At 47.6% G+C, this 20,792-nt stretch overlaps 3 protein-coding genes across 5 annotated transcripts; 1 reads left to right on the forward strand and 2 right to left on the reverse strand.

Annotated features, from left to right (window-relative positions):
* The first annotated feature begins 3,950 nt into the window (after window positions 1-3,950).
* On the forward strand, window positions 3,951-9,019 carry amdhd2 (amidohydrolase domain containing 2). The gene is made up of 11 exons (XM_086056875.1): window positions 3,951-4,097; window positions 4,571-4,662; window positions 5,454-5,590; window positions 5,669-5,808; window positions 5,888-5,942; window positions 6,024-6,331; window positions 6,436-6,580; window positions 6,701-6,808; window positions 7,419-7,487; window positions 7,564-7,665; window positions 8,249-9,019. The coding sequence occupies exons 2-11, from the start codon at window positions 4,580-4,582 to the stop codon at window positions 8,347-8,349; spliced, it is 1,248 nt and encodes a 415-aa protein (XP_085913001.1). The 5' UTR covers window positions 3,951-4,097; window positions 4,571-4,579; the 3' UTR covers window positions 8,350-9,019.
* Window positions 7,868-11,948, reverse strand: LOC147134155 (ceramide synthase-like). Of its 3 annotated transcripts, XM_086056890.1 has the most exons (7): window positions 11,775-11,948; window positions 10,759-10,845; window positions 9,719-9,929; window positions 9,546-9,641; window positions 9,323-9,432; window positions 8,488-8,671; window positions 7,868-8,259 (listed from the first exon to the last, which is right to left on the reverse strand). In XM_086056890.1, the coding sequence occupies exons 1-6, from the start codon at window positions 11,891-11,893 to the stop codon at window positions 8,509-8,511; spliced, it is 786 nt and encodes a 261-aa protein (XP_085913016.1). In that variant the 5' UTR covers window positions 11,894-11,948; the 3' UTR covers window positions 7,868-8,259; window positions 8,488-8,508. The 3 variants fall into 3 exon arrangements, with proteins under 3 accessions (XP_085913016.1, XP_085913015.1, XP_085913017.1); XM_086056889.1 differs by having other exon boundaries at window positions 7,868-8,671; XM_086056891.1 differs by lacking the exons at window positions 7,868-8,259; window positions 8,488-8,671 and having other exon boundaries at window positions 9,319-9,432.
* A 393-nt stretch (window positions 11,949-12,341) lies between these two features.
* nlk1 (nemo-like kinase, type 1) lies at window positions 12,342-20,786 on the reverse strand. The gene is made up of 11 exons (XM_086056857.1): window positions 19,274-20,786; window positions 18,972-19,101; window positions 18,843-18,898; window positions 18,551-18,657; window positions 18,364-18,449; window positions 17,739-17,948; window positions 17,191-17,292; window positions 16,890-16,976; window positions 16,627-16,825; window positions 16,337-16,430; window positions 12,342-15,700 (listed from the first exon to the last, which is right to left on the reverse strand). Exons 1-11 carry the CDS (start codon window positions 19,582-19,584, stop codon window positions 15,652-15,654), a joined length of 1,431 nt encoding a protein of 476 aa, XP_085912983.1. The 5' UTR covers window positions 19,585-20,786; the 3' UTR covers window positions 12,342-15,651.
* Between the last annotated feature and the right edge of the window lie 6 nt (window positions 20,787-20,792).

The following is a 20,792-nucleotide window of genomic DNA, read 5'->3' on the forward strand; positions in this document are numbered from 1 at the left end:
GGCTGAAACGATTCACTGAGAACTTTTTGTATTGCTGAATAGGATTTTTTTTATATTATATATATATATATATATATATATGGATTGAATGTTTGGGATTTTTTTATTGGAACGGAGCATATATCTCTAATTGACATCACACTCCAAATCCCGTCATTGACAAATGGTTAGCGGTCCGCAAGAAATTTGGACTACCGTGACCCGGTCCCGAGTGAAAAAAAGGATGGGAACCACCCCTGTAATAGAGCTGAAATGATAAAATACTCCCTAAATACTAGCAAAGGTGGACTTTTTTTTTAGGAACTATCTTGGTCCACTCCATAGGCGCTAATTAGCCTCTACTCACTCCACATTCCAACAGCACTCTGAAATATCCGTGTCGCGGCATAAAGTCAACTTGCCAACGCAGCCCCCGCCCCGCCGCGTCCGTGGTAACCCGAGTCGCGTAAGACGAGCTCACCGCCGAAACACTAGCCCTCGCCACAACAAAATGGCCGCCAATCGCACTCCTAATGTTGATGGCGGCGTCACGTGAGCGCGGCGGACGACCAATGAGGGACGAGCGTGCCGGCGCAGTCATAATAGATGAGGAGCGCGATGAGTAATCAGATTACCGAGCGCAACACGCAGACGGCAACAACAAGACATGTTGTCCCAGGAAGGCCTGTTGCCGCGGCAACAGCTGGTAGGGCTGTCACCCGGGGGGGGGGGGGCGGGGCCTCAGATTTATGACGCGGCCGCTGTGAAAGTTTGCAAACTGAGGCCTGCAAGCAGACGCAGCGCAGTCACGCACACACAAACACAGGCGCGCGCGCACGCGCACAGTTTGTTGTGGAGGTGATGATGTCATATTTGTCATGAAATATGTGACGAGTGTTGAGGTGACCACAAAGTTTGGCTAGCTCACAGTGCGTGCGTGTACGTGTGCGCGTGTGTGGGTATTCACTGCGTGCGTGTGCGTGTGTGTTGAGCTGCCGAATGTAAGGAAGAGGGCTTTCTGGACATGCTGCTAACATGCTAATAGGAGTAATAAGCAAAGCCCCGCCCCTTGACAGGGCAATCATTACATCAGCACGCTGAAGTTATTTCATCACGTATTAAAAAGTCGGCAGGTCGCCTCGAGGAAACGTCCTCGTCTGCTTCCTGCTCGCCGTCCGCTCGCTCGCTCCAATGCTTCTAGCGTGATAAAAAAAAAAAAAAAAGAATGGACGGCATGTGACATCACAAATCAGACAGCTGCCAGCCAAGGTGCCCTGACACCGCCTGATAACAACACACACACACACACACGCGCAGCACTGCGCTCTAGGTGTGTGTGTGTGAGTTTACAAACCAACAATAGCCCACACAAAATGGACAACACAACAAGGCCAAAACCAGATGACACACACCCAAACACACGTGCACGTACACACACATATAAGATGGACACATAGGATGGTGAGTTGAAGATGGCTGACATGAGATGGTGGACACAAGATGGCGGAAACAAGTTGACATCACCATCATCGATATTACCATATTGCACACACAAATACACACACAGACATGCAGTAAATGGCCACACTCACCAACACACATTCATATAAAAACACATATACACAAATACACGTAGCCACGTACACACACACGCACGCACACACACACACACATGCACACACTTATTAACAGTGAGGAATGTGAGAAGCAGGACATGAGCGGTCGGTGGGGGTGTGGGACGGATGGACGTTTCTGGTCAAGTCCCGCCCACCCGTGAGCAGAAGCTTCCAAAGCTTTCAGAATTTTCTGGAAGAATTCCCGGAGTTCCAAAGGGAACAAGAAAAATCAAACCGATTCAAAATCAAAAATAAAAGAAACGATGATGTGTGTATATGTTTGTGTGAGCTCACTGTCCTCCATGCGCCAGTGAGGCACAACCTTTGACCTATGACTCACTCAGGCTGCCGGCAGACAAGGTCACAGAGGTCACGAAATCGGCCATGTTGTTGACGTTTTTCCTCACAAACGCGCACCCCCGCCGCTACATACTGTATCCATTATGTACACGATACAAAGTATAGAAATGATATACTATGCAACGTATACAATATGTAGAATGTGTCCGCGCTCGAAATACTTTTATGTACTACAGCCAATAGGCCCTACCATATGATGCAGTATGTCGTACTCTGTGTGTACATTCTCTATGCGGCGAATGGTGCTCACTTGATACAAGGATGTGCCAAATATGCTACGTGTGATACGCGTCCTATTTGTGCTATCTGCGCTACACAAGCGAAAGTCTGAAAAAAGTAGTCGGATCACGTCCAAGTCCGAGCGGCTGACTGACACGTCGTCCGAGCGACGTTTCGTGACCTCGCCGTGCGTTTTGCAAGTCAACAAGCTAACTACAAAAGAGCAGCGTTCAATTCAGCGCGTCCCTCCCGGCAGCAGATTAAGGGATCGGGTCACCGGGACCCCGAGGAGCCGGCGGAGAGCCGGGCCGAGGTTAAGCGGCCGTGAATGGCCGACACAAAAGAGGACGCGTCTGACGTCAGCGCCCACAAAAGAGTCAATGAAAAGGCCTAAAATATTGCGCTTGTCTTACGTGCCACATTTACACTCACAGAGAGCCCCCCCCCCCGCTCCCCAGTCCCTCGTCTCCCGCATGGGTGGCCACCAGCGGTCTGCGGCTTCTTGGGGTCTCCATGGCGATGAGTAGCACTAGCAAAGGTATCCGTCTTACTGGAAACCAACTTTATTGTTGACTTTCAGGAACGCCTGACGGGGGGTGTCTGTGTGTCTTTTGGGGGATGAGGAGGGTCGGGGGGCGGCTAAGAGAGGGTAAGGGAACATCCTCATCTGTCCTGCTACATCCATGCTACACGCGCTGATTCCTTACTAGTGCCGCATTTGGCCCATGTCTAAGGTCCATGTACTAGTTTTAGCCTTACTAGACACACTCGTAGAACAATTGTGGCTTACTAGAAGTTTTTTTTTCCCCACTACTACTGCAACTTTTAGTCCGCTTGAGTTTGAGCATTTATTTGATTTCAAGGATACCCGACTTAAAGTCCTAGTATGTACTAGTTCATTCTTTGTCCTCACTGGCAAAGTGCACAATCAGACAAACCGAGTCTTTATTACTAATGTTTTTTCCACCTTGTACCACTTTTGGCCCACAACCTTCAGCTTCAAGATATTTAAGTATTTGTTCAAAATACTTGATATCCATATTAGGTACACTCTTTGTCCTCACTAGTAAGCCAATTAAGTGCACTAGTAGAACAACTGCACCACACTGATCATGTTTTTAGGCACTTGTCCAGCACTAGTAGCATGCTTGTTGAGGATATGGACTAAATGCCCAAAAGGCTGTCCAAAAATAGGCACAATGACATCACAATGACCGTTTTTTTTGGGTTGTTTTTTTTGTTTTTGTTTTTCAAAAATAACTTTGGCAGTCTAAAGTAGTTGGCCGATTGTATTACTTTAATCTCTCGTTTAACGACTAGGTTATGAAGGAAAACTAAAGGTGAATGTGAAAAAAAAAAAGGTTTTTACACGATACGTCAAGAAAAGTCTGTACAACTCTTACGCAATCGCCAAAAACAAACATTTTTATTTCAGGAATCAACGACTTAAGCATAAACGTGGAAATATTGATGACATTTGCAAAAGCTCATCGAATGTTCTCGTCTTGACAAGTTGGAACGTGTTCAAACGTGTTGCGTTCTGGCGCCCTCCTCTGCTTCAATTTGGAAATACAAATGATGGCGTTAGGACCCGGCGGAGACACGACTCTACATTCGCGTTAAGGGGGTTGGGGACACACAATTTAAATCTAATTTATTTTTTCCATAACTGCCTTATCATCCTTGGAATTACTTGTCAATATGCATTTTTAATCCTGCAAAAATAATTGTTGTTATTATTGTTTTGTCAGCTGACCTGTTTGGTCACATGACTGGATCCATTTCCGAATCACGTGACTTGCTTCGTCTTCGCTGAGTAGCAAAAAACGAGCACAACAAAAAGTGATTTTATTTCATTTCACTTCATTTCGTCCTCTTTTGGCTGACTGGAGACACAAAAGAAGAAGTGCGGAAGTCGATCGGGTAAGGCGTCAAAGCGGAAGTCCGTTGACAAACACACTTTTTGCTTGTATTTATCACACCAAAGTTGACATTCCCGCATAGATAGCGGGTTTATTTGATAGTACTTTAGGCGTGTCTTCGTCTTCTTTTAACGTGTTAAAACGACTAAAAGCAATCAAATGGCCACTTTGAAGAAACATTTTGGCCTGTTGGCTTGCTGTTAATTTCTTTGGACTTTTTGGCTCCTGCGCGCGTGTGGAATGCACGAAGAAGAAAAAGAAGAGCACGGGGGGGGCAAAGTCTGTGTGATAAGATAGTTGCTTTTGTGTCCTCGCACTCGAGATCCAAACATTCACTTTCTCATACGTTAGTCATCATAACAACAATCATAATTTACTAAAAGGTGGACCAGATGCGTCATTTAGTTGCAAAAAGTTGTTTGAAAATGTGTCGGGAAAGTCCATAGTTGACAGTATGGAATTTTTTTTTTTCAGACTTCCGAGATGCCGTCCAACAAGTCGGTGTCGGATGCACCCATCACGCAGCTTCTCAACTGCAGGATCCTCCGGGAGCACCGGCTGCAGAGGTGACTGACGCATGTATGCATTGCATAAAAGTCAACACCAAATATTTGCACGCCATCTGACGTTGATTTTTTGGGAGCAAAAAATATACCAAGAGCTCAAACTGGATGTTGACTTCTCCTGGGATTTTTGGCCCATCTGAGTTTCAATTGGATTTGGAGACACAGATATTTTTGCAGCCCTGGATGAGTGCTATTTTTCGCATGAAAATTCACGCAAAAAAAATGTTTTGGGGTGACTGGAACGCATTTATTTCATTTCCGTTCATTTCAATGGGGAAACATGATTTGAGATACGTGCGTTTTGAGATGCAAGCAAGGTCACGGAACAAATTCAACATATCTCAAGGCACCTCTGTAGTTGGTGTTAAGTGTCTTCATCGTCATCATGCTGTTGCCAAGACGAGACACAACGATTTATTCAACAGCGCGAGGCTGGAAACAGGAAGTGGCCACTGAGCTTCGAGTGTCAACAGGAAATTGTAATAGAGAGACTGGCGGTGTCACAGAAAGATGCAAATGGATATATATGCAACAAATATTGAAAAAGGAAATCATGAAGAGGAAAAAAGATAGGATGCAATGTCTAAGTCTGACCAGCAGAGGACAGCGTTATGAGAGGCTCGCAGAGTCAACGGCCAAAGTTCTAAACATAAAAAAAAAATAAAATCAATGTGTCGCTACAAATCGTGTCATCGCCCAGCTCAAACAAATGCTGCTAAGTTTCACTTCGAAAGGATCTTGAGCATTTTAGGCTCACCCCCCCATCACCAACTTCTTGTGTGTGTGTGTAGTGAGGACCTGTGGGTACGCGAAGGGAAGATCCTGGATCCGGAGAAGCTCTTCTTTGACGAGCAGGCGTACGCCGACGAGCGGGTGGATTGCGGCGGCGCCATCGTGGCGCCGGGCTTCATCGACGTGCAGATCAACGGTGGCGTTTGCGACTCTTGCCGTTGCTCCTCTTGCGCTTGCGTGTGACTGACGGCGGCCGTCTGCACTCACCCCGCAGGAGGTTACGGCGTGGACTTCTCTCAGGCCTCCGACGACGTCGGCGCCGGCATCTCTTTGGTGGCCCGGAAGCTCCTGGAACACGGCGTCACGTCCTTCTGTCCCACGCTGGTCACGTCGCCGCCGCACGTCTACCACAAGGTCACGACGACACCAACGATCAGCGTCAGTCAGGCGGCCGTCTTAATGACCCCGCCTCCCGCGCTCGTGCGTGTTTCAGGTCCTGCCTCAGGTTAAAGTCCAGGATGGCGGTCCTCACGGCGCAGGCGTCCTCGGTGAGCTCCCCCTTTTTTTGTTGCCGTCAGAAAGTATCAGCTGGGTTTGAATGTGTTGTATTATTTTTTTTTTTTGTGGAGGGGTTCACCTGGAGGGTCCCTTCATCAGCGCCGAGAAGAAGGGCGCGCACCCCGAGCGCTTCTTGCGCACCTTCTCGGGCGGCGACGCGGCCATGGCGGACTTGACGGACGTCTACGGCGGGCTGGACAACGTGGCCGTGGTGACGCTGGCTCCCGAGCTGGAGGGCAGCCGATCGGCGGTGAGCGAGCTGCACCGGCGAGGTGTCATCGTGTCGCTGGGACATTCGGTGGCCAACCTGTCGCAAGCGGAGGAGGCCGTCCGCCACGGCGCTTCCTTCATCACGCACCTCTTCAACGCCATGCTGCCCGTACGTCCCCAAAGCACCAGATTGGCATTTTGTGATTTTTTTTTTTTTGCAAAAACTTGTGTTGACGAGCACGTTGCCGAGCGACTTTCTGTGGTGCCGTCCAGTTCCACCATCGGGACCCGGGCATCGTGGGCCTGCTGACCAGCGAGCACATCCCGGCGGGACGCAGCGTTTACTACGGGATGATCGCCGACGGCATCCACACCAACCCCGCCGCCCTGCGCATCGCCCACCGCGCACACCCCGAAGGTCGGCAAACGCCGAATTTACACGACAGATCTGGACAGGGGACACACCCCCGCGTACTCGCTCATTCAGTGATTTGATCAAATATTTCATAATACTGTGTGTGTGGGTGCGCGCGTGTAGGTTTGGTGCTGGTGACGGACGCCATTGCGGCCATGGGCCTCCCGCCGGGCCGCCACAAGCTCGGCCAGCAGGACGTGCAGATCTGCGGCCTGCACGTCTATGTGGCCGGTGAGTGCCCAAAACAGCAGCACCACCTCGCACTTTTTTTTTTAGAAACTTAAACACATTTTTTGGGGTGTTTTTTTATTTTTATTATTTTATTTTCATTTTACCAAAGACCCCAAAAATGTAAAACTGTTGTGTGAGGTTATCATACTTCGTATTTACATTTTTTTTTTTTATATTGCATACCTTCTTATTTTTTTAATGATTTTTTTTTTTTTAATCAACAAATAAAAAAAAAAAAAAGAAGAACGAAAAGTTGAAGATGTGCGCCAATTTTGACCAAAAATAAAACTACATTTTGAGTTTGGCAATGTTTCACGCTTGATATTTTTGATGATCTAAAGAAAGTTTAATGGAAATTGATATCGTGACTTTTGGAAATTGAGAATAAATAAGGATATTATTAAAAGCCATTTTTCAAGTTGACTGTTACAAGATTTGGGGCAAGTTTTGTAATGAAAAAAAACTCAAATATCACATTAATTCAAATAATTTTTTTTTTCTTCTGTCAATATGTTGGTGGATAAGTTTGCATGTTTAAAATCAGCCATTTCAAAAACGGCTTGAAGCTTGAACTGGCCGCTCCAGTGACTTTTTTTTTTTTGTCTTTCAGGCACGCAGACACTGAGCGGCAGCATAGCCACCATGGACATGTGCGTCAGACACTTCAGACGTGCCACAGGTCAGCACGCACACACGAAGGAAGGAAGGAAGGAAGGAAGGAAGAAAAGAAGTTGACCAAGTTTTGTGTTGCTTAGGTTGCCGTTTGGAAGAAGCCCTGGAAGCGGCGTCGCTGCATCCTGCGCAACTTTTGGGAATCAGCCAGGACAAAGGGACCCTCGACTTTGGCTCGCACGCAGGTCACTTTGCTTTCGCGTCTATTTTCAGGCCGTCAATATTTTTTTTTTCAACATGCAGTTAAAAACGAGAAAATGGAGCAAGCGAGCATTTTATAGCAAAATATCAGGTAGCAACTGTCGCTTCTGAAAGGAACCGTTCAAACAAATCTAAAGCCAAAGGTTTCGTCCATGAGCGGGAAAAAAAAAAAAGGCCATCAAGAAGTATAATCGAAAATCCAAACATATTTACTACAACATATTTGTAATCTCCACATTTGTAGCCCACAAAACACCCGTACACATCCATCAATAGATCAATAAATAGGTCACAATACATATATCACATGCTGGATATATCGCCAGGGGTGTGTAGACTTTTTCTATCCACTGTGCATCAATAGAAAGAGGACTAGATCAATGTGAACCGATACAGCAAAACAGAACATAGATTGATTAATAAATTGATTTTCATCTGTAAATTGAGGACTTGTTGTTTTATCAATTTCTTTTAGATAGATGACTGTTTTACAAAAAAATATTTTTTGTTAATGACTCAATGTTTTATGTTTTTTTTTGTTTTTTTTTTTTATCTTTTTCTTGACAGACTTTGTGTTGCTGGATGACGAACTCAACGTGAAGTCCACGTACATTGCCGGACAGGAAGTGTGGAAGAAAACCACCCAAGAAGAACAAAAACTGACTTGAAAGGCAACACAAACAATTTTTACATTTCATTTTTGAATGTCTCCCTTTATAGTGCCATCCTCCCTTTGTGCTTTTGACTGACACCCGTCAATCAAATCCTTCAACCCCACACCCCGGTCACGTGATTATCTGTCGTACCTTTCAAAGTAAGACTCGTCCTCATTTCCTCAAGGATGGCATGTCACTCCCTATGAGGAGGCGCCATGCCCGCCGGCACATGAGCGAGAACCAATAGATCTGCAGGGGCCACAGAAGCCCCGCCCCCAGGGTGCACGGCCACGGGGCCCCCAGGACCGCCTGTTGAACGGGGATGGACGCGTACCTGCGAGGCAAAAGAGGAAGCGTTCAAAATCCCTCCCAAGCCAGCATGCGGTGGAGCGCCTCACTTCCAGAAAAGTCAACCCCCAATCCTTTTGCGGTGATCTGGGAGTCGGGAATGAATCATTCACTCGACCCCGCCAGCCCCCCCCCCCCCAATCACTACAAAAGGATTTTTGGAGAGTGGGCCATATAGTTGCATTGTTGATTAATCAAATACTCCCTGATCATAGCTTTTATACTTTTTAAAGACTTACATTTTTTTTAACCCATGACATGTAGGATTTTAGGAGCCAGGGGAATGTTTAACACATTTTAAAAACACACAAGTGACATTAAATGAATGTAAAGAATTCAACAGATCTTGTCAGTGTGTGCCTGCAGTAATATTGGCCACTCCTCACTGGGGAGAAAGAATATCTACCTTGTGAGAATTGGGATAGTCAGTCTACATGTCCTGCTGCTTCGTTTGTGTTCAAAAAAAGTGATGCGTTAGAAAACCGCAACACTGGCACTATTTGCTAGCCTGTCTATGGTGTTTTGCATTGTTAGTTAGCATTAAGCTAAGCAGACATTTTTTTTTTAGGTGAAGTCGTGGTTGTTTTCTGTTCTGTTTTTGGTTAAACTTCAGTCGGGAGTGTGTTGATGACATCACCTGCTGTAGGCCAGGTACAAATACGGAAAGAGTGCCACGCGGCAACCCAAGAAGACCAAGAGCGTCAGCGCGCCGTTCACTTTGTACGCCAGCGTGTCGGCACGCTTCAACTGCAAATGCCACAAGAAGATGACAACGCCTATCAATCATCAACAACAGGCACACACATACTGTACACACTCAAGACACGTGCACTACAGCACACACACACACACACACTTACCTGTATGAGCACTTTGGCCAGACAGACAAACGGCGTGCTTAGCTCAGCAAGAAACAAAACACCCTGGAAGTAGTCACCTTTGCCCCGCCTCCACACCTGGCACGCACATACGCACACACACAGCTGAAGACGTCAACGCGACGGGGGCGGGGCTTGAGTGCTGCCACGGTTACCAATGAGGCGGGCAAGCAGAAGACCACCATAAAGACGTGATGCAACACCATCAAACTCTCTCGCCGCACGAAGGCCAAGATGGCCGCCCGCCGCGCGCCGCCCTCGTGACCCTTGACCTCGTGCCTGTGCCGGTCGCACAGGAACATGGCGTACAGGTCGTAGACGAAGTAGGGCGCGGCGAACGTGATGTAGGCGTCCGTCAGCCAGTGTCTGAGAAAACGCACGTGCACACATTTGGAATTACCGTCACGTCCGTGCTAATACGTGATAGCCCGGCTATGGCGTTTTGAATCAAGTTAGAATTAAGCTAATAGCTTGTTTTAAATGTTTTATACAAAACCTCAAGTGGGTAAAAACACTGAAGAAAATGTATAGACAAACAAAGGATTGGTCACCAACTAAAGTCAGGCCACATGTACACAAACAATAGACTGGTCATCAGCCAATTTCAGAGAACATGTTGACAAATATTGGTCGCCCGTCAATGCCATATATGGAAAAACGTCCATTCCCACCAGTGGAAAAATGATTGGACTTTAATCAAGCGAACATGTGAAAGGAAAACACACTAGGTCACGGGGACAACCTCCATGACGCTGGGCCAGATTCAAACGCGAGCCTTTCCACTGCGAGGCGGTCGTGCCGCCTCATTTGCTAATCAAACGTTCGACATTTGCATGTGAGGTCAAAGGTGAGCCACCAAAATGGCCACGCCCCTTTTCCCAGCAACCTTACAGGTTGACACTAATCGATTGGACGAGAGATTACATAAGCAACTGCAACAAACGCGCGCGCATATGCCGTGTATGCACGCTTGGCACACACACGCAATGTCGCTGGACACCCCAGAGGCGCAACGGGACTCGAACGGGGATCCTGCGTTCCTATCGGACAGGCTAACCTCCGAATCGTGACCAGCAGGAGGCGCCGGACCTCCCGCTTCTGTAAACTTTTCAACTTTTTGGAGGCAGACAAAATGAGAAACCTCATGCTGCTTCACCAGCTGCGCTTCATGAACTTGGCTCTGTTACATCCTCACCTGTCATCCAGGAGGTTGCGCCGACACGCCGAAGTGATGACGCATCCGGCCGCCGCCGCCATGACGGCCTGGACGGACGACACAGCGCTGAGGAGGACAAGAGCGAGCGTGACGTCAGCAGCAACGTGTGTGTGTGGACTAGTGGCAAATAACTGAGTGCACATACTTGTCTCTGTATTTAAGGCTATCTGTTATTTACAAAAGAACCTATTATTATATTTTTTAAAGAGGCTTGTTAGTTTTTTCATCTCGGAAGACTTAGGGCCTGTCTTCATGGAAATGATGGCCAGATTTGAAGGCTAGCGTCAAAGGCCGCATGGATTTGGAAACCAGGCACAAATGACGTCATGTGGCTTTCATTCGGCCTTTGAACAACACAGCCTACGAATTTGGGCACAGTTTTTGTGTTCTAGTAAAGCTGAAATAAAATTGCTGTTTTTTTGTGCAAAGGATAAAGAATCTATACTTATGAGAAATATGATATTGTCTGTCGATATAAGTTGCTCCATCGTTTGTGTTCAAATATCCATTGCTCAAAGGCCACAAAAGAGATGCTATTCGTTAGCTCAACAATACAGTTTCCCATTATGTGTTAGCATTAGGCTAGTGGAGGTTGTTTCTTTATGTTTAGATGAGTGGAAACTTCAGACGGAAGTGGTGATAAACTGCTGGGAGCCTCTTTTTGGACAGATGTTCACTATTTGCCAAACTGTTGCTTTTTGTGACGTTGACTTGAGTTCACAGCTAGCTCAATTTTTTGCCCTGAAGTCAAAACAAAATAAATAAATTCAGGTCACTGGTTTCTCAAGGGACCACTTGCAGCGGACTAAAAAGGTCACTATAATCAGACCGAGCGTCCTATTAGGGATTTGGGACGTGACGTGGACTACATCTGAAAAAAAAACAACTCCCGCCCCAACGCCAAATTGGGATTCAAAACACATCATCGGATTATCCGTACTTAAGAGTGTGAGTACTTTTGCCACCTGCGTGCGTGTGTGTGTGCGCGTTCTGACCGTGCTGACACGATGACGGCGTCGGCCTGGCTCCATCCCATCAGGATCGTCAGAGAACGACTGGAGAGCAGGAAAAGTCCCGGGAAGAAAAGCACGCCTGTGAACATGAGGCCCAACATGTCTGCATGTCATGTGTGTGCGTGTGGGATCAGGTGAGCCCGGCTTAGGGTGGCCACCTGTCGTGACCACTGTGGGGGGGGAGGGGGGGGGGGCACGGGAAGGAAGTCCGATTGGGCCAATCAGAGCGCTGCCGTGTGACAAATCAGTGCCTCATTTGCATAGATTTGCATGAAGCAACTCAAGCGGGCCAATCAGCTTGGACCTGATGTGAGGGTTTTGGTGTCGTTTGTTGACTTGATGCTTCATGTCATGTGGCAGCTCAAATTGAGCCATTTAGTAGAATGAAGGCACTTATCTGACATGCCACAATAATTCAATCCATCCATGCGTCCTCTGAAGCGCTTTCATGCATGCTAAATGCTCAGCCAGGGCTGTCAAACTCAGTTAGTGTAGTAGTTTTCTGTTGTAGTTTTGGTTGAACCAAAAAAAAAAAAAAAAAGTCATAAGTTGTCTTCCAGTGTCATTTTTATTGATCATCACTCTCTACGTTAACTTCAAGTATTTGTCAAAACAAACAAGTCAGCTAATACACTTTTTTTTTTTTTTTTTTTCAAAACATGAGCGTCATACTGAATCAACACCAGTAAACAAACATGATAGCTGAGGGAGTCGTGCGGCAAAGTTCAAAAAGTTCCACCGTGTTCCTCAGCGAGCCGCTTTGCCTTCCGTCAACAAACTAACGCTAGCCAGCTAAAAATACACTTCATAATTACTTCACAAGGTACGCAGCCACAGACATGATTGGAGGGGAAATTAACTCAATTGTGAAGCCCAAAATGCTAAATTGCGGCCATAAATATGTCATTCGTGGACTGTTGGATGGTCAGCAAATCAACCGCACCTTTGGTAGAAAACTCAAATCGCAGTTTCTAGCAAAAGTGCACTCCCAAGTGCTTACCTACACATCCATGTTGCTTAATTAGTATGTCGTGCACAGAGGTTTTTTTTATGGCCACAAATGAGTATTTCAAGCGCATGTTATACATACTTTGTGGCCACCAAATTGAAATTTCATAGCCACAAATTAGTATGTTGTAGCACATTATACACATTTTATGACCACAAAAGATTATATTGTGATCACAAAATAAATCAAACTTGAATATTTCGAACGCATGGTGCACCAATTTCATGGTCACAAATAAGTCTTCACAGACTTTGGTTACTGCAAACGATGTCTGCACTTGTAGGGGCTAGCATTAAAACAGTTTTTATGACGTCTTGACCTTTTTAAACGAGATTCATGTTCAGCTCATTTTGTTGTTGACAATGTCATTTATGGATTACTGAATCCAATCTTTCTTTGTCTTTAATCAACACGTTCAATCAACGTACTACTTGTAGTAACCTATTTCGTGGCCACAATTTAGCATTTCATGCACGTTACAATTCTATTGGCCGTAATATTTTTTTCCCCCATGTCAAGTCTGGGGCTCTGTAAAGAGTCATTTGGAACGGCAGCCATTTTGTCACATCCTTTTATACACATGGTTCCGAATGAATTGACTTTTTGGCTGGGCGGAGCAAAAGTGATTCCAGTGGTTCGATTTCACCAAACAGAAAGCATTTGATATCCTTCAAGAACCTTCCGCTTGCATCAAAGTTCAAGCGAGTCAGCGGGTGCACAATAAATAAAAGCGTGCACGCAGACGCATCGCATTAAAGTCGCACACTCACCAAAGGGAGGAGGGATTAGATAAAAGCAAACAGGAAGTGAGGAGCGACGGGAAGGTGACAAGTTGGCACTGGTTGGGCGCCTCTGCGGGCATTTCAACTTCCTGAGATCCAAAAGATTCCTGGCTAAAGTTCCTGCAAGTGGGCAAGGAACGGCGGAAGCGGCAACTTCACGAGCGTTCTCAAACGCGCCGCCCGCCGCCGCCGAGGCGTCCTAGCGTCGGCGTCCTAGCGTCGGCGTCCTAGCGTCGGCGTCTCTTTTAAAGCAAAAAAAACTTGATGAAAAACGTCTTTCATCACCTATCTAAGCCGCTCAAGTGCACACGGACAAGCGAAAGGAAGATTCCGGAATATTGCGGCGCCTTCAAGGCCGTGTGGTGACATCACAGCAGGAAGAGCCACGGCGGCATTTGCTTGCATGCGGAAACTTCCTTGAGCATTAATTTCACGTCATTGACATCCTGCTTGAGTCATTCGCCACCATTGACCAGCAGACTCGTCAATTCCCTTTTTCCACAGGTCTGATGCTGCTCGACAAATTTAATGACGCACAACGGCCAGTAGATGGCGGCCAGTAGATCAGCCTAATTTATCAGGACAATCAATCTAGACTAAGGGGCGCCAACTCCGGTCCTCGAGGGCACCTGTCCTGCAGGGTTTTCCATCTCTGCCTGCTGCAATGCACCTGATTCAAATGATCGGCTCATCAGCAAGATCTTGAGAAACGATCCTGATCATTTTAAAAGGTGTGCCACAGCAGGGAGAGATGGAAAACCTGCAGGACAGGTGCCCTCGAGGACCGGAGTTGGCGACCCCTGATCTAGACTTAACAGACTCTGGATTCAACAGGCAAAATCCGCATCGAAGTGGTTGTCGTTCGTCAATGGGTGCAGTTTCGTCGGGCGCCCGTCGTGCGATCACACGCCTCTCAAAGTTTCTACTGGACTGTCTACAGTGCCAGCACTCGGTTTTGCTGTCGCTTCACTACAGCACCCAAACGTGACGCAGGTGAGAAGCGGCGGCACACAATTCGTATGAGTTTTGTCGAAAATTGACACACTGTTGGCAGAGGCTCCCTGAAAAATCCATCTTCAATCTAGGCTTATGCTTTTATTTAATAACTTGAAATAATAATAATAATAATAATAATAATAATGATAAGAAACATCGCTTGTTTTGATTTTGCTTTGTTTTATCCTGCTATTTTCTGCCAGGTCAGCTTCTCAGTACACATTTTTTTGATAACAGTTTTAATATTTGGTGGCCACAAACTTGTATTTTATGCACACTTTCAACCCATTTCATATATTCTTTCAGCATGTCACAAGTTTTGTGGCCACAAAAGAGAACATTGTGGGCAAAATGTCTTCAATAGCAAAGCTTGTACTAGTTGGCCCAAAGTGGTACTAGTAGTGGGGAAAAAAACAGTAGTAGTAAGACAGATTTTTTTTTTTTTTTTACTAGTGAGGAGAGTGCTTACTAGTACTTGGATATCAAGTGATATGTCAGGAATGCTCAAGCGGCTTTCCACACTCGCAGGACGTGTTGAGAAAGGAAACACCAGCGCTGAGACGAGGGCAGAGGAATGGCGCTGTCGTGGCGGGTGTGGGCGGGGCGTCACGTTCAGGCGCCATCACGGCAGCCCATTCTTATGCAATAACTTAAAAACAAACACACACACACACATCTGTTGCGTGAACACACATTGCACTTCCTGTCCTAAAAACAAAACACGCGAGAGGAATGACGGTGGAAAGATTTCCCAGCACACTCTGCTGCCGAGTGTGAGGAGTGTGTGGACACCGGGAGGGGGCGCTACACGACACTCTGCTACATGGAGCGTGTGGAATGCTAAAGCCAACAAAAATCAACATTTCTACTCACTAAACTTTTTTCCTTTTCAGCAGGAGCAGCTTTTTTTTTTTTTTTTTTCTTTCTTTCTGTCCTCAGCACCTGTGGCGCCGCCGCGGTGGGCAGAGCCTGTCGCCACCACTCGCTTTAATTCACGTGCGGGAAAAGTGGACATCAGGGTTGGTTGAGGCGGCGAGGAGGAAAAGGAAGAGGAAGAGGGAGAAACGGCCGCTCATCTCTCCTCCTTGCGGGACACCTTGGACGAGTGCCAGGCGGTGGATCTGAGGACGACAAAGCTGCAGGTTAGATGGATGGCTAACCACCACAAACTGCTAGCTGGTGACAGCTAACTCCAGGTAACAACCGCTAATGGCTGCTAGCAACCGCTCGTCACCACTACCTCTAGATAACTACTGCTAATAACCAGTGACAGTGACCGCTAACACCTACTAGTGATCACCAGTGGCTGATATTGACCACTAACAGCTTGCAAGTGACTATTAACTATGGCTAACGGCTGCTAATGCTTGCCAGTGATCGCTAGTGGCCGCTAACAACAGACAATGACCACTAACTACTGTTAACAACTACAAGTGACTGTTTGCAACTGCTTAGGACCACTAATATCAGCTACTGACCGCTTAAAAAAAACAAAAACAAACAAACAAAAAAACTTCAACTTCAAATTGTCCAGCCATTTTGCTGACATGTTATGAACCAAATCAGTCACTGAATCATAATCAATTTAGGTTTAGGTTAGGTAAAGCGCTTTGGAAATATATATATTTTTAAATACGTTTGATCACTTGATCAACAAACTAATGGCCAGATGAATCAATGATTAAAATAATGTTTAGTTGCAGCGCTAGGAGCGAGTGTGTGGCTCACGGTTGATGACGCGAGGGTGCGGTGCTGACCTGATGAAGGTCTTGAAGGCGGCGCTCTGAGGGTTGATGCACAGCGGGACTCGCTTGCCTTGCTGGTGCTCCGTGATAAAGCGATGGATCAGCTCTGAGGAGGAGCACAAGGAGCAAAACCTCTCGGAAAATCTTTTCTTGGGATTACCAAGCGGATGCTTGGGGGGGTCCCCCAAAAAGCAGGAGGATTTTCTTAACACATTAAACGCATGAACGAAAGGAAAGACGTGACGTACACGTCACCCCACACGTGGCCAAATAAGTCAATTAGGGTGGTGGGGGCGTCGTACCTTTGCCCTGCCACACGGACAGCAGGCTGTTCTCGTAGCTGTGGCTGAAGGGCCGCTCGGCGGCCGGCTCGAAGTCTCGGGTGTAGACGCGCCCGCTGGGCACCGAGTAGCAGCACTGGCACATGCACGTGTGGTAGCGCAGGCGGCCCTCGTCCAGGTACGGGTGCGACAGCGCGTCGCCGCCAGAGATGCGCTTGGCCTGCCGGAAGATCGTCGTCAACGCCGGCCAAAGCGCGCGCGCTACGGAGAGCTCGTCAACTCACCGGGTCGAAAACCAGCATGCGGCACAGCAGGTGCACCGCCTCGTGGGTGGCGCCGTCCGATAGCATGTACAACACCGACAGCGATGGCTGAAAACGCACAAACACGGGCCCACACACAAACGCACACAGATGAGCACACAGACACGCACAACCCCACTCCTCTCACACGACATACATACAGACAATACACACCAGACTCACACAAGCACACACACACACGCACACACACACAACATAAACACAGATACATATCAGTATCATCACATATCAGTCAGTCGGCGGTAAGGAAAAGGTGACGTACGGGTTTGTGCGGCCCGCGCAGGATGTGAGCCCGGGCGCCCTCGCAGGCCGACGCTAGGGCGGACAGCGGCGGCGTTCCCAGCAGGTCCGTGATCAGGTCCAGCTGGAGAGCCGCACACCAAGCGCACGTTAGGCAACCGACGGAAGCTTTCAAAAGAGGATTTCAAGCCTGGGACGCTATTTCAAACTGGGCTTTGGGGTGGGGCTTCGAATTAGGGTTGTAAGCCTCAACTGGTGTTTCACACTTAGGTGAGATTCAAGATCATGATATGCTTTAAAATACATACACAGTAGAACCTAGGTTTTGGTATGCCCCACTTTTTTGAAGCATTACAGAGTAGGGTGTTGACAACTGGGCACTCTAAAGCAGCCATGTCAGCACAAAGCGCCGGTCCGGGCGCTCGCTGTCACGTATGACTTTAATGATTTTCTCCCCCTTGATCATCAGCCTTCTCTCAGTGTTTCCGATGGGAACAACCGCTTGAGTATCGATGGGGTTCGGCACGAGTCCGACATTTTGGACGCCGTCAGCGACTTGTGGGCGCTCACCTGCTGGATGGGACTCTGCGCCTGGAAGAGGATGCGGCGGCCCAGCAGCTCGGCGAAGATGCAGCCCACCGACCACACGTCGATGGCCGAGCCGTAATGGCGGCAGCCCATCAGCACCTCGGGCGCTCGGTAATACTGTGTCACCACCTCCTGGGTCATGTGACGCGACGGGTCGGGCTCCTCCACGCGCGCCAGACCAAAATCGCAAATCTGAGCAGGACAAAGAAAAAGCCGTACTTTGACTTGGGACGTCGCTAATCTTTGTCAACCGGGAGCTTGTGAAGCACACTGAGACTCTTTTGGGGATTAGAGCGAAACTAATACACCATTTTTTGCTACATATTTTTAATTTGAAAAAATAACTTTAGCTTGGTCTTTGACGTCATTCTGGTGCGAGGGAACTATTTTGATGTGAGAAGAGGAGCTTACAAAGGGTAGAGCTTTGCAAGGTTATTAAGACCACAAAACAAACTAAAATTGAAGAAGAAAAAAAAGTCCATTAAAACAACTTCAATATCGCTGCGCTTTTCTCCTTAAGTGGTGGCAAAAAAAACAACAAAGAACAGACAGAGCTCACGAAATCATTGCTCCGGTCGAGAAATTCCGTCAAATCAAGCGCACGGACCTTGAGCAGGCAGTTGCTGTTGACCAGAAGGTTCCCGGGTTTGATGTCGCGGTGCAGAATGCCGGCAGAGTGGAGATACTTGAGGCCTGCGCACAGCAGCCGCACGACATCAGCAAGAGGCCGCATCAAAACAACGGGGAGTGTGTGTGTGGGGGGGGGGGGGGGGGGGGGACTAGTTATCACTCACCTCGCAGGATCTGATAGAGGAAGACCTTGATGTGGTCGCTGGTGAGCGGCTGAGGGGACACGATGACCTTGTGAAGGTCGCTCTGCATTAGCTCGGTGATCACGTAGCTGCGTTTGCTGTCAAGGCCTCACAAGTCAACTTCAGAATCACAAATAATAACAGATCCAAATGTATTGATTAGTTTCCTTTTTGTTCTTTGGGATATTAAAACGTGACCCAGGAAAGCAAGCTAATAGAAAGAAGTTGTGCGCCTACAATGCGCTGAACAAACAAGGAGCGTGAACAAGGATACATCTCCTCGAAACAGTCGATCTGCGGCGGCTGCAAAATGTCCAACGCCGACAGCACCTGAGACACAACCACGACCGTCAGTGACATCATCGGTGACGTGATCGTCACGAAGGCGAGGGCGATGCGTTACGTTGTCATGTTTGAAGAAGCACAGCATGCGCAGTTCCCGGAAGACGCGCTTGCACGACACCAGGTTCTGGAAGACGTTGGGCATCTTCTTCAGCGCCACCTTGCGGCCGTCTCGAGGGTCCGTCACCGACCTGCCACACCACCATGTCATGTGAGAGACGAACATGATGAAGTCAACACTGGATGCTGAACTTGGTTAATAATCTTCTAAGACTGAAAAACCCTTATGTGTGTAACAAGCCTTACATGCAGTGTCTGTGAAAATTGATTCAATTGTGTCTGGCTGAAGCCACGCCTCCTTACCAGACCACACCAAAGGCTCCGTATCCGATGGGCCGATCGGGCTCCATCTCGGCCGGGCTGGGCACCTCGCTGGCCGGGTTGCTGTACGGCTGCGGCACGGCGGCTCCACCGCCGGCGCTGCCCCCTAGGGCGGTGGGGTGCCGGGGGGTCCCTGCTGGGGCGGCGGGAGGCCCACTGACGCACGGGGTGGCGCTGAGGGCGGCCGAGGGGGCCCCGCAAGACGAGTTGACGTAGAAGTACTTGTGTGCCAAGTCGGAACCGGAGAACAAGTCGCTGCAGAGCGTCTGGCGGCCCGTGCCATGGAAGGCCATCCTTAGAGTTGCCCCTGCGCCTCCTCTTGCGCCTCCTGCGGGCTGGCTAGACGAAGAGGGGTCGCAACTGCAAGCTGCACATGACCCGCCACCTCCGCCAAAGTGCCACAAGGGACACAGCTTACATTTAATCAAACTAAAAAACTTTTTAAAGGCGGTGGATTATTTTTAAAATGAATACTTTGATCAAGGTAAGTGGCTAGAACTGAACGTCGAGTCAAAGAGAAACTAATATTTCAAATGGGTATATAGAAGTATATATTCATGTAAATGAATAGGAAATAGTTGATGCTGTACTTGGAGCTATCAGTTAAAAAAAGTTTGGGGGTAGCTGTGTTAATAAGGAGCTAACAAAGCTGGGTTATTATAAGGTGACAACAAAAATGTAATTAAAGAAAAGCTAAGTTTGCCGTGTTGCAAAGGAAATAACATTTAGCTGAGTTACTATGAGCTAAAAAGATTCAAACTATGTAATAACACTTAGCAGTGTTGCTAAGGAGTTAACATTTAGCTGAGTTACTCTTTAAGCAAAAAAAGATGCGAAAGTATGAGCTAACACCGTGTAACTGAGATAACAGTTAGCCGTGTTGCTAAGAAGCTAACAATTAGCTGGGTTACTGAGATAACAAAAACGCAACTACGAGTTAACAATTAGCCGTGTTCCTATGGAGCTAACATTTAGCTGGGTTATTATGAGCTAACAAAAAAAAATCAAAACCAAAACAAAGATCTGAGTTAGCAGTTAGCTGTGTTGCTAAGCGGCGATGACCCACATCTCTCGGCTACACTGACCTACATACTCGGCAAAAAAATAAAAAATAAATAACAACCCCGCACAAGTTGCTGTCAACTCCACGCGTACACGAAGGGTCGCTCAAGGCAGACGCGACAACACACGTCAAGAGTTGAACAGGGGGCTAAAAAAATAAAATAAAAATAAAAAAAAGAGAAGAGGCGAGTTCTTCAACGGAGATGATGATAGCTCAGAGAGCAGCTAACCCGCGGCTAGCTTCTGCAAGCTCGACATGGAAGGGTCCCCAAATTGTTGGGACACATTGTCCCCCCCCCCCAAAAAAAAAAAAAAAGCTCCGTCAAGTGAAGGAAAGAAGTGGAAGCGGTGGCAGCAGCTGCGCTAGCCTGCTGCTCCAGCCCGCTGCGAGCTGGCGAGTCTGGCGACGACCAGGAGCCTGAGTGGGGGAAGGGGGAGT

This window comes from Filicampus tigris, chromosome 16 (assembly GCF_054856515.1).
Source record: "Filicampus tigris isolate MCC_2025a chromosome 16, RoL_Ftig_1.0, whole genome shotgun sequence".
NCBI classification, from domain to species: Eukaryota; Metazoa; Chordata; class Actinopteri; order Syngnathiformes; family Syngnathidae; genus Filicampus; species Filicampus tigris.